At 36.3% G+C, this 13,623-nt stretch overlaps 1 protein-coding gene across 1 annotated transcript in view; it reads right to left on the bottom strand.

Moving 5' to 3' along the window:
- Nucleotides 1-12,176, bottom strand: part of ripor2 (RHO family interacting cell polarization regulator 2) — an 89,088-nt gene extending 76,912 nt beyond the window's left edge. Inside the window, exon 1 of the mRNA XM_016504363.1 lies at nucleotides 11,959-12,176. Within this exon, the coding sequence (XP_016359849.1) occupies nucleotides 11,959-12,034 (76 nt within the window). The 5' untranslated portion in view covers nucleotides 12,035-12,176. The remainder of the gene's footprint in view (nucleotides 1-11,958) is intronic.
- Between the last annotated feature and the right edge of the window lie 1,447 nt (nucleotides 12,177-13,623).

Below are 13,623 nucleotides of genomic sequence, written 5' to 3'. Positions count from 1 at the left end.
CTATTGTTCATATTAAATTACAAAACAAAGGACAAAAATGATTTAAATGTATAGTAGATGCATTATTTTATTTAATTAAATATTTTTAATAACTATTTATTATTTAATATAATTTAGGTGATTTTGGTTTGCTATTGGTGATAATACTAATGATCTAACTAATAAAATAAGTAAATATTATAAATATTTAACAAAAGAAATAAATATTTACATAAAATTTTAGTGATTGATCTGCTATTTGGTGAGATTACCAAAACAAACAAACAATGCAAATAAATGTAATTTAATATTTAAATCTAAATATTGGTGACTGGTTTGCTATTGGTAAGATTACCAAAATATTTAATTTAATTTAATTTAATTTAATTTAATTTATATAAGAAGTAAGTAAATACATAAATGTAAGTTAATATTTAAAATATAAATATTAGTGATTGGTCATTGGTTTGCTATTTGTGAGATTACAAACATAGAATAGTTTTAATTTAATGTAATATTTGAATGTTAATATTTGTATACAAATATTAGTGATTGTTTGCTATTAGTGAGATTACAAAAATAGATAATTAAATTGATTATTTATAACTTGAATATTAAAATTTCTATATAAATATTAGTGAATGGTTTGCTATTAAAGATAAAATAAATAAATCACAACAAAACCCCACAAACACAATTTTAGAAACCCACAAAGTATTTATGTATTCATTATTTATTAATGTTATTTTAGTAAAAAAAAATGTTAATTTGAAAAATTCAATTCTCTTTACCCCTGAACATGCTGAGAACTGCTTGGTGCTGGGCTCTTAGTTTTCCATCCTAGTACTGAGTGTGAGATTCCCATATGGAGTTCCAGAACTCCAGACAAGGAGCTCTTTTCCAGTTTATCTACATGAGAATGTTCTTTCCCAGCATGCCTGGCAAGGCTATCACCCTCTGCTCATTCAGCCTAGCCAACCCAGGGATCTTGGCATTCCCCAGTGGCCCCACATCCTGCATTTAAAACAACGATGAGCCATGGTAACATCCCAGAATCCATCAACACCAAGCCCAAACCCCCAGGCCTCACAGAGAGCCCTTGAGATCCCCGGGACCCCTCATTTAGGATTGCACAATGTTGTTTTCCCGTCTGTTCCAGTAATGTGTACCTGTTGGGAAGCTACTTTTGTAATACAACATAATGTTAAATAAGGCACTCTCCCTGTTGGTGCATGATTTATGGGCTTCACATGTGTCAGGGTTGTTTTGTAATCATGCGGGCTGCTGCTGGTTTCTTTATGAATTTATAAATTAGAATGACTCATTTGTGATCGTCAGCTTTTTGGAGACAAAATGAAACTGGTAAAGACACAGCATTCTGGCATCTGTTGTCTGGCTAATAAGGTTACCACTGATAAATATTCATCAGACATGCATCCAAAAACTGTGCAAACCAAATTTTACATTAAATTTTTTTTTACAGTGTTATGGATGGTTGCATCTATGTTGTTATTGTTAACTAAAACTATTAAAAATGGTTTCATTTGAAATAAAGCTGAAATAAAGTAAAATATAAATATTAGATAAAAAAAATAAATGTTAGAAATGTTCCTTGGCAACTAACTGAAACTAATATGTTTAAGTTAAAAAAGAACTAAAACTAAAACTAAAAGTAAATATATATTTAAGCTAAGTAAAAATATATACATATATAAAAATATATAAATCAGTCAAGTTGATATAAAATCAAAATATTCAAAATATTAATAAATACTGTAAAACGGTATATAAAAAATACTAAAATAACACTGACTAACATGTTCTAAGTATGACACTTGGCATTTTGCCCAAGTATTTGATATTTTACATTTGGCTTGGGTCCCTCCTTCACAGGAAGGCCATAGCATTGTTTCTTCTTCTTCATATTTTAACCTAAATCTGATCACAAAAACGTAAGTGCACACTTTTTCCTCAACAAGCCACACAAGTGGTATTATAGACCTTGAGTTACTTGAAGTGAGTTACATGCTGAAATGTAATACTTTGGGTTAATGGTGTGTTTAGATCGTTAACCCTTAGTATCCACTTAATGTTTACAAGAACTCTGCAGCATATCTGCGGTTTGATTTCATTCAATTCTAGCTGATTCTTTTGACATTAGCATCTAATACACTGAGAAAACAACTTAAAAACCCCTGAATCCTGCGAAAGATGTTCATGAATGAAACATTACACACAAAGTTCAGTCTAACCCTAAGAAAAAGTGAACAAGCAAGAGGTAAACAAGGTAAAGGACCCTTTTTTGTCCTGCCGTGTCTCTTAAATGTTGTTGAACCTGGTGCACTCATGCTGCACGCAGGCACATAAATTCCTTTCCAGCAGGGGCCATTCAGGATTACTGACATTGTGATCAAAGACTGTGAGTTTGTGAAATCCTGAGAGGACCCGCTATGGTTGATGGTGCTGTGACCCTGTTCAAGGGCCCTTACCTGCATCAGCATGCTTCAATGGCCTCTATTGTTTTATAATATCAGGGCCATGTGGTCATTATGGTCTTGGGTGACTACCAGTAACATCACTGGATGTCTAAATGCCTCATGTAATATCTTTCCTCTGAGAACAACCCAATTAGAGCCATACAGCAAGACGTGGAAGATGGTCCACGAAACAGCAAGATGAGTGTGAATGAATCAAATCTATGTAACCTAAACCTCTCTGAGGTGCGTAACCTCCGTATTAAGGATCCTGTATTAGCTCCAGAGAGGCGTGTTGCCATGGAGTGGGAAGATGCTGCTCTGCCTCCAAAGCTCATAGTAAAGCAATAAATGTAGAAAAAGAAAGGAAGCCAAAAGCAGAAAATAAAACAAAACCAAACACATAGGTCTCAAAACAATGTGATATTTCATCTGTTTAATGATGCTGCCCTCACAAATGAGTCCTCAAGATCAAGCATATTTTCAACTTAATGAAAATTGTACTTTCATAGCTTTAAGTTATTATAAGTTCAATAAGCACGGATTACCATAAACACAGGGCTGCAGGTAAGCACATCATTGCTGATATTCAGACCAACTGCATAATGCGAGTGTAATATTGATTTTATACAGTTAAAGGGATAGTTCACCCAAAACTGAAAATTTTGTCATCATTTACTCACCTTCATGTCGTTCCAAGCCTGTATGAGTTTCTCTCTTATGTTGAACATGAAAGAAGATATTTTGAAGAATGTTGGTAATCAAACAGTTGATGCTCCCCATTTACTTCTTTTGTTTTCAACAGAAGAAATAAACGTATACATGTTTGGAATAACATGAGGGTGAGTAAATTATGACAAAATTTTCATTTTTGGGTGAACTATTCCTTTAATATACTGAGTTTCATTCCTGTAGTGGTTTTGAATATGAATGATCATATGACAGTTGTGGTGTTCAAAATAGCACACTAGCATACTACTTTTACTATTATCCATGGCCATATCCATGGGCCTGTCCCAACTTGCACTTCACCACTCATCTACAGTACATGACATATTTCCTGTATTTGGCCCAAGTGTTCAAGTAGAACTTTTGAGTACCTGATGGGACACACTTACAACAAATTGGTGTAAAATTGCAAGTTAAGTTTTGTCAAAGTTTTATTTACACACGTCAAGTTTCTTTTCACTTTAAAATAAATTATAAATGTCTGTTCAGTATCTTCTAACATAATTTGTGGTGCTTCTAATTAAATGATAAAAAGCAGTTGCAAATATTTTACAAAATACACTCATCTCTACACCAATAATATGTGCAACACATTTCACTTCCAAGTTATATGTAATATCTCATTCATTTCACTTATACTGGAAAGTTTTCTTTAACATTATACAATTTTGGAGCACAAAACTGCAAGTGTGGGTATTGGGACAGTAAGAGTTAAGTTAGCATGCTGTTACAAATATAGCTACTCACTTGTTTCGTTCCTGAATGAATCAGTGTTATTTTAATGAATCTGCTGAAAGAATGATTCAGTGACTCGCTCATAAAATCACTTGTGTTAACCATTGTATTAGAAACACTACAATACACATGCAGCAGCGTTACCAGTTTTCTGAAATGTAATATAAAACAAATTATAACATTCTAAAATTCTAAAAATGAAAATATAAAAAACTTGTCTATTTACTATAAGAACTGTGAAAACGTCATCACAGTCTATGAAAGGGGTTCATACACAAAATGACACAGTGACACAAACAGTGAAACGTCATAGTGCTGTTGGGACATTGCTCAGCCAATCAAATTCGAGAACCGTAACAAACGGTTGTATAATACTATTTAGTGCTTCCTTTTCCATTGCACTCAAAATTACCAAAAATATGCCCTCATTACAGTGCAAGGAAACAGGAAGCTTTCTTCATTTCCTCGATGATCACTAAAAGTTTTGTGGTTAAAAAGTGCAATCTTCACATTGCAAAATGTTGTTTTCTCTGAAAGTGACAGGCTTTAGACTGAATCACCCTCTGAAGTGCAATCTAACCTTTCAGTATGGAGAGTGAAATATTCAAACCTGACACTTTGAATATTGATATGACAACAATGACACTTAGCAACACCACAGACTTCATTGCGGCATGTTTAATGCTCAGGCGTCGTCTCTCTAGGGGGTTCTTGTGCCTCATTGTCAGGCCTCTCAAATGGCAATATTAAGTAACAGTCATTGTTGGCGAGCTAGTGTTAAACAGTCAGCTGCCGTATGGCTGTACGCTAGGCTGCTTGAAAGGACCTTCCTGAAATAGGTGTGTGTGTGTGTGTGTGTGTGTGTGGTTTAAAGGGATTGGTTGTGTCTCCTAGGACACTTTTGAATTATCATCAGACACTATGAATCTCCCATCTGGTCAAAAACAGATAACCAATACAAGCCCTAATCGTATACAAAGCATTAACAAAACATAAAATGTAATTCTTGTGCAGCTAAGGATTTACTACAAGGATTAGCTATTGAAATATTGTCCACTATCATGCAAGCATGGCAAGAGCTCCAGTGGGTGGACACACTGCAGTCTCTGCAGTGTTTCTGTGGGTGGAAATGCTCTTCAGGCTCTGATCAGAGCACTAATCTGTCTGACTGTAGACAGACAGTCGTGTCAAATAGGACTCTAAGAATAATGCTCTCTGTTTCAGACTCCTCAGAAGGGAACTGGGTTAGCAAAGGAGAAAGAGGACTATTTTTGGCATCGAACTTTCTTCAGTGATTTGTCACAGTAGCTCTGATGAAACAGATGTCACTGCTAAAGGAATCAGAGAGAGCAATGAGTTCATTATGAAAGCTTAAAAACGGCAAAGAATCAGTTTGTCACTGTACATTTTAGGGTTAAATACTTGTTGACCTCTATTACCCGTAGACTTATATTGTAGTAGGTGCATATCTGTCAGTGCATTTTTGTTTTGTTTTGTTTTGTTGGCTACCATGGCTCAGTCAGCCCCTGCTGGTTGATGCTGTGAATTACAAAATTATTATTTTTTTTTTTATATATTAGTACTTTTATTAGTACATTTATTATATTACTTTTTAAACTACCATTCAAAAATTTCGGGTCAGTACATTTTTTTAAATAAATGAATACTTTTATTCAGCAATAAATCATTTAATTGATCAAAAGTTACAGTAAAGATATTTATAATGCCAGAAAAAATGTATCAACTGTTTTGACAATAATTAGAAATGTTTCTTGAGCACCAAAGTTTTATATTAGAATGATTTCTGAGGATCATGTGACACCGAAGACTGCAGTAATGATGCTGAAAATCAGCTCTGCATCACAGGAATAATTATAGAATGTATTTATTTATTTAATAATTATTCCTGTGATGCCAGTGTGTGTGTGTGTGTGTGTATATATATATATATATATATATATAATTTTGATAATATATATAAAGTTATTTTGCTTACTTTTAGAGACTTAAAAACATTAAAAAATATTACTGACCCCAAACCTTTTGAATGGTATGTGATTTTAAAAAACGTGTAGCAAAGCTGAAAGATTTTAAAGTTTTATACCTTTGTTTTTGACAAATTGAAAGACAAGCCAAAACCACAGATGCCACTAATAGAGCTGAACTTGTATTTAACTTGAACTTTAATTTATTGTCCATTTTCTGATAGTTGCCTCTGCTAGATTAACATAGGCCTATATAGAGGAAGTCATCACCAAGCATGTCTGCCTTACTTATCTAAAAGACAGATCAAGACCTTGAAAAGTCTCAGGGGGTCAACCAGGGTGAAAATCAATGTCGAGCACATTCGATAAATCACTGTAATCAGGCATCTCTTTGAGGATACTTGGGGTGTCTTGTCAGATGGCTTTACAGCTCACAAAGGCTTCAAGCGTGGATCAATACTGCACCTTTATCCAAATCTTCAGCAAGAGCCTTGGAGGAAATTGAAGGCAACCAAACTCTAGCAACAATAGATTCCATATAATCAGATGCTCTGCTGGTGTTTCATACATTATCCTTTTTCCGTTCCTCCTCCACCGTATTTTTTGTTCTCTTCAAAGTCTCTGCAGGTAAAGTCAGACAGCAGACAACTCTTGCCCCAGAGACACCACAGGCTGTGATACAGTCTAGAGCTCTGGGGTCCTTCCCCACCCCTCAGACACCTTCAAGCCCCTCATGTGGAGAGGAAAGAGTCCTTGCTCCCCGCGCCACGCTGCCTTTTGTCTTGCTGATACAAACACCTCTTCAACACGTCTATATGTGAGTCTAGAAATAATGGTCCAGACTACCCAGATCCACTCTTCACAGAGATGAAAGGAGTCTTTGAAATGAAATAAGCCCCCCCAAAGTGCTGTGTACATGCGTATGTGTGTTTCATCCTTCAAAAAACGGCGGGGCGTTGCTAACAATTAGTTTTGATACGGGTGGAGTGGGGTTCAATTCACCCAGATTATCTTTTTATCTACACTCTAAAAAATGCTGGGTTGTTTCAACCCAATGTTGGGTCAAATATGGACTAACCCAACTGTTGGGTTAAAAAGTTAATTTAAAAATGTAACAAAAATTTAACCCAACAGTTGGGTTAGTCCATATTTGACCCAACATTGGGTTGAAACAACCCAGCATTTTTTAGAGTGTACAGTCCACGGTGAGCCTTCAGTCTCTTCTCAGACACAAAAGAGATACAGACTCAACCAAAGCAACTGAACAGAGTAGATGTGAGCTTCCACCAAATTGTCAAAAACTGCTTGTCAACAGTTTTTGCCAAGCGCTTCAATATCACCAAACCTTTTATGTCTGTAGCATATTCCACTAAAGTATGTGAATGCAAATGCTATTTCATAGCCGTATTTTTCCACAAAAAATAATCCAAGCCAATCGGAAACGCTGTTTGCCTATGAATCATTTTGTACATTGGGCTTGGCAACATCAGCTGGGCTGATACATCTTTGGGGGATCTGGGTTTTGGAAAAAGTGCATGTGGTTGAAATGTGTAAAAATAGCAGAAGTTATCAAAAACTAATGAAATTGCTTACAACACTGTAATGAGTAGCATATTTTCTCTTTGCTACCTTATCTTTGGTAACTTTTACCAAACGTACTCTCTTCAAAACCCAGATCCCCAAAGAGTGCAATGGATAAGGACATAATCTAATTCATAAATATTAAACCATTTAAAAATACATATTTGAGTGACTGATACAATCTTTTCATGGAATACTCTTATTGGTTCATATTGAGTTTTAAATGTTATGTTTATTTTCATGATATGAGGTAAATGATCCAATGTTACTTTCAGTATGACTATAAAGGTCACACAAAATGATATTCAAACTCACATTACACTCTTAAAAATAAAGGTGCTTCACGATGCCATAGAAGAACCTTTTTGTCTAAATGGTTCCATAAAGAACCTTTAACATCTGAAGAAACTTTCTGTTTCACAAAAGGTTCTTTGTGGCGAAAGAAGGTTCTTCAGATTATAAAAAGGTAAGAATGAGATGGTTCTTTAAAGAACCTTTGACTGAATGGTTCTTTGTGGAGCCAAAAATGGTTCTTCTATGGCATCGCTGTGAAGAACCTTCTAAGCACCTTTATTTTTAAGAGTGTAGACCCTTTTTTTTAATGTTATTTTTGGCATTTTTGCCTTTTTTTATTACAACAGAGCTGACAGGAAGCGAAGTGGGAGAGAGAGAAGGAGGCAGGCTCAGGAAAGGTCCTCAAGTCAGGATTCAAACTCAGGACGACTGAAGCACAAGGGCACTATATGTCGGCATGCTGCCCACAAGGCTATATAATTAGTACCTGAGATAATCACTCTCATAGTTTTCATAGAAACAGAAAGGGGCTGTTAACACAAAACCATTTTCAAACCACAATTGGAAACCTTTTTATGGATTTTGGCTATTCAATTAGCCTACACAGCAGCGATGTTTTGGGGGCCTGAAAATGCATAATTTTAAAAAAGGGTTTCAAAGTGCAAATTCCAAAAACTGTACTGTGATTATCTCTGTGTAAACTACAAAAACATGCATTTGTGAAAACAGGGGAGAGTTAAAGCAGGTGTTTAGGAGACGGTGTAACGTGTGCTCCTGCGTTGCTCTTGTGGTAACAAACCTCAGGACTCAAGGAGTGACAAAGTTACCCTTAAATGCCACTGCCATTAAACCCCCAAAAAGTTGATAAAATATCTGGACTGTATAGCTACCTTGCTTAGCTAGACTATCTAATTGCTCCACCATGACAGTAATAAACCTTAATAAGATGTCCATAAAACAAGACATTTTATGGTTAATTTAGCTATAATGCAAGGCATAGTGATTCACCACAGGCAAAATAACTTGCATAGCTAGTAGCATCTGTGTTCACACAAGCTACTATCATACTGTGTGAAGTATGTTTAGGGCCTAAAATAACACTTCAGAACTCCGATTCAGAATTTTGAATGCACCCTCCCATTTTCTGAGACAACATCTGTGAAATAGACAGCCAACTAAATAGCATGTCAGAGATAAATAGCATTGCACAGATCAGACGCTCCCCAAATGAAAAACAGGCGGAAATTAATACCAATCTGGGAGTGACTGAGGCAGAATTCATGGCACATGGTCAACATTCCCAGAGCAGCAGCAGCTGTAGCTGTTATGTTTAGCTTTGTAGAGGAGTGATTAGCACCTTAGCTGCAGAGCTAAAACAATGGCTGTTGTTAATTAGCTATGCAAAGGGATTCTGAGGATATGGGTTCCCTCCCTCTGTTGTCACAGGGCATTTGACTGATGAGCCTGAACTAAATCTTTTCTGTCACACGTAAAACAGGATTTCATCTCTGTTTCTCTCTCTCCTTTCCTTGGCGGTAATGCAAAGACGGTTAGCGCTGTACTCATTTTGACATGGGGGTGGTGAGATCCAGACAAAAGCACCAGCGAATCAGCATCATGTCCTATTTAATAAACATCTGATTAATTTTACAGGATTGTGCTTGAGCTAGGACTGTTAGGTTCAGTATGTGAGGAAGAGCAGAGTGTCCCCTGCAGTTAAATTACAGTAACACAGGTCCAGACACACAATTATTCCATAATTATCATCCTTAAGCTTAAATGTAACAATAAAACACATTAAAGGGGTCATATGATGTGATTTCAATTTTTCCTTTCTCTTTGGAGTGTTACGAGCTCTTGGTGCATAAAGTCAAGTCAAGTCAAGTCACCTTTATTTATATAGCGCTTTTAACAATACAGATTGTGTCAAAGCAACTGAACAGCATTAATTAGGAAAACAGTGTGTCAATAATGCAAAATGACAATAGTAAACACTAATTTTTCAGTTAAAGACAGTTCATCATTGAATTCAGTGATGTCAACATCCAGCTCAGTTCAGTTTAAATAGTATCTTTGCAATCATTTGCAATCAAATCAACGATATCGCTGGAAATGAAGTGTCCCCAACTAAGCAAGCCAGAGGCGACAGCGGCAAGGAACCAAAACTCCATCGGTGACAGAATGGAGAAAAGAAGAAGATCTGTAAAGTTGGAAAGACTAAAGTCTAAAATCCAAAGAGATATTCTTTATAAAAGTTAAGCTCGTCGTGCCGGGAAAAGGCATCACAATATGGTAAGGGGCGTAACATTTCCGTCACACGCTTGAGGTATTCGGCCAATCACAACGCACTGGATAGCTGGCCAATCAGAGCACACCTCGCTTTTCAGAACGATGAGCTTTGTAAAAATCGACGCATTTCAGAAAGCGGGGCATAGAGGAGAAACAATAATGTACAGTATGTGGAAAATAATGTGTTTTTTGAACCTTAAACCGCATAAACACATTTCATTACACCAAATACACAAAATAATGTTATTTTTTAGCAACATCATATGACCCCTTTAAGGCATTTCTAAGTTGTCCATATTTGCATATTCTGTACTTGGCTGTGTGTATAAGACCTTTCACAGTGACTAAGGGCAGACTAAACTGCATCTAGTGCTTGGCTATCTTTAGTTATCACATGTCTTCAGCTCTCTCTCTCAGACACACACAGACAACATTGCTAAAGAGCACAACACATAGGCACCAAATTACACAAATAAAAAAATATATATATAATGAACTAGGGATAGAAAACAGTGAACCTCAGACTAAATTTAAACTAGTCCATGCTTAATATAATATGTTATACAAAATAATCCCAAGGTGTTCAATCCTTTCAAACTTTAAATGATTATAAATAAAGCTTGTTCTTTATTAGATATTTACAGATCCATCAATACAGCTCAGAGACAAAATTAAGGAATGATATTGTCACCCAACATACAAAAAGCACATTAAAAGGGTAGTTGTTTATCAAGCCATGACAAGGTCTAAGACCTCTTTTTTATTTTCCTGTAATAGCTATTGTTTTAATGAACACAGTTCTGAATCACACACGTATTTTTTGTGATTCCAGAAGATAAGAAAGTTTGAAAACCTGCAGCTTTGTCTAATTACAGCAGAACATACTGAAACAAATATTACAGCTTATACAAAAGAACTTCAGATATTGTGTTGGATAACTAGTGGCCTTAAATTCAAAAAGAAAAAGGTTTTATTCTTTAAATAGGCTATCAAAATGTTAAGGACTACTTCTGTTCCACTACAGCCTTGCACAGCCTCGAGCTATCGGTTAATATTAGTTAGTAGCATTGACCATTAGTCCATTTTGACGTTCCAGGTTTTAAGAGCCCTCTAAATATTTTTTTTCTGGCTGCATAATGATGTAGTTATGACATCTACCAATAGAAACAGCTAAGCATCCAAACATTGATCTCTTGTAGTCTGAAATCTGTGAGCAAGGGGAACATTTTGATTGGATGGCCACTAACTATGGGTTAGAAGTAGAGCTAAAACTAAGGCACATTAAACTCCTTGTTATTTCACATCTGAGTGAACCTCTGGCTACACAAGTCTGCCATTAATCTGAAGAACACATCACCAATCAGCAGCGCTGGCCTTCAGCCAATTAGAGCCCAGCGTGAGTCAGAGCATGACCAACACTCGATCCCGGACACCCATGGTGTTTATCTCTGAGCAGAAAGTGACTAGAAGACGAGTCATTGTGGACACTGTGCACCTTCACACTCACTTCATGCTCTCCCTCCTTGTCTTCACACACAAATGTGAACACAGACCCGTACAAAATACATATGGGGGAAATTACAGACACATTTGAATGATTTAGATACCATCAGGGCAGTGATGCCATATAAGAACCATTTTGGTTCCACAAAGAACCTTTCAGTGAACTTTCGTGTTAAGAACATTTCTAAATCTAAAGAACCTTTTTCTACTATAAGAACCAATGGAAAGGCTCCATCGATGTTAAAGGTTGTTCATGGAACCATAGATGTCATAAAGAACCTTTATTGTTGAAAGTATACAAGAATAGACCATTTACACTGGGAAAAGATGTTTTCATGAACCCTTCCAGCATGTTCTTTCACACACACACATGAAAATATCACACTCACTGTTGAACTTCCTGTGACGGGCCCGGGCCCTCCAGGGCTGTTCGTGGATCCAGTGCAGCTTTCGTGACAGTTCCATGGCTGTGCGCCAGATCGTGCCCACAGGACGTCATTGACCGGCATCAGCCCAAACTTCTCTCGTCCCCCAAACATGAGCTCATATCCAAAGCAAACATCGGACCCTTTAAGGGTCTTTGTCCAGTTGTCAAAGTGGACTCTTTCCTCTCTCTCTGGCTGCGTATCTCTGGTCTCAACAAGTCTGTTTGCGTTGCCTGAGATCTATATTTTATTCATGAGTCAGGGGAACTCAACTCCCTCTGCCGCTCTGACACATAGTCGCCACTCAGCTTGTCTTGATCCAGGGAGCACCACCTATCCATGGCCTGTATCTGGGCACACACATTTACACACACACACACACACACACACACTGAATTGAAACGTGACTCTAGTCGTCTTCGGACAAAAGATGGGATTAGATACCAGACAGGGAACATGCGCTATATCTTTGACTCCTTTGTGTACCTGAAAGGTGTATTTCGCTAATGTATTTCATTAGTGTCTGTGTGATCTGGTGTAGCCCTTCACTCTCAAGTGTTGTCATTTTTAATTGAAAATAAAATTATTAAAAATCATTATCAGTAATTGAATTAAAGCTGAATAAAATGTAAATATTAGATGTAAAACTTCAATTTACAAAACTTAAAATTATAAATGTTTCCTTGGCAACTAACTTTAATTTGAGGTCCTAAAATTACAAAAAACAACAACATATAAAATAGAATTTAATAGAATTAAACTAAGATTAAAAAGAAAGTAATAAAGGCTAAATTATTATAAATACTTTAATATTAGGCTATATAAATAATACTAAAATAACACTGTTCTTAACAGCTTTACACTATCTCAGAAAACACAACTAGCCAGAGATCATGTTTCAGTAAAAATATATCGATTTGATTCAAATAGGCCTAGGCTAATTAAAGACACTCTATTTTTAAATAACTATAAATTAATGAATGCATTATGTGAAACATGGTAAACAGAAACATGAGAGGCTTTCATGTAAAACACACTAATCATAATCCAGTCTAATTCAAGTCAATCCAATTTGAAAAATCATTCAAAACTGTTTATTTTTTCTGATCGTCGTCACACGATGCTGAAGGAATAAAGTAGTTGTAGTCCTATATCGCCCTCTAGTGGTCTTCTCCAATACATAGACTGTGTGATGGCCTGTTCAAATCAAAAGCCACCAACACTTGGTTGTCAGGCTGTTCTGGTGTTTAAATGTGTTGCTAGGCTGGGTTTTTTTTTCCCAGGATGTTGCCTTTATAATATTCAAGCTGCATAAATTGAGATTTCGTTCATGTGTGTAGCACGAATGTACTGGATCATAAGTATGATCGAAGGAACTAAGCCTCATTGCTTGTAGAGAGAGACGCGCAGACGCAGGTTCACACACGCGACTTTCATCTCTCTCTCGCGCGCGCGCGCTAATTCAAATAAATTATATCATTAATTCAAATAAATGCGATTTTACCGCACTGCATCTGTGTCTGATTTAAAGCAGGCCGAATGCTAACGAGCCTTAACTGACGAAAATGACCATAATTTGCACGATGGAAGAATTATCGTCTTGTCGAACACAACCATTGAAAAACTGGG

This window comes from Sinocyclocheilus anshuiensis, unplaced genomic scaffold (genome assembly GCF_001515605.1).
Source record: "Sinocyclocheilus anshuiensis isolate Anshui unplaced genomic scaffold, SAMN03320099.WGS_v1.1 scaffold54, whole genome shotgun sequence".
In the NCBI taxonomy this organism is placed as follows: domain Eukaryota; kingdom Metazoa; phylum Chordata; class Actinopteri; order Cypriniformes; family Cyprinidae; genus Sinocyclocheilus; species Sinocyclocheilus anshuiensis.
The sequence above is the reverse complement of the archived record's forward strand: the minus strand, read 5'-3'. Positions and strand labels throughout refer to the sequence as shown.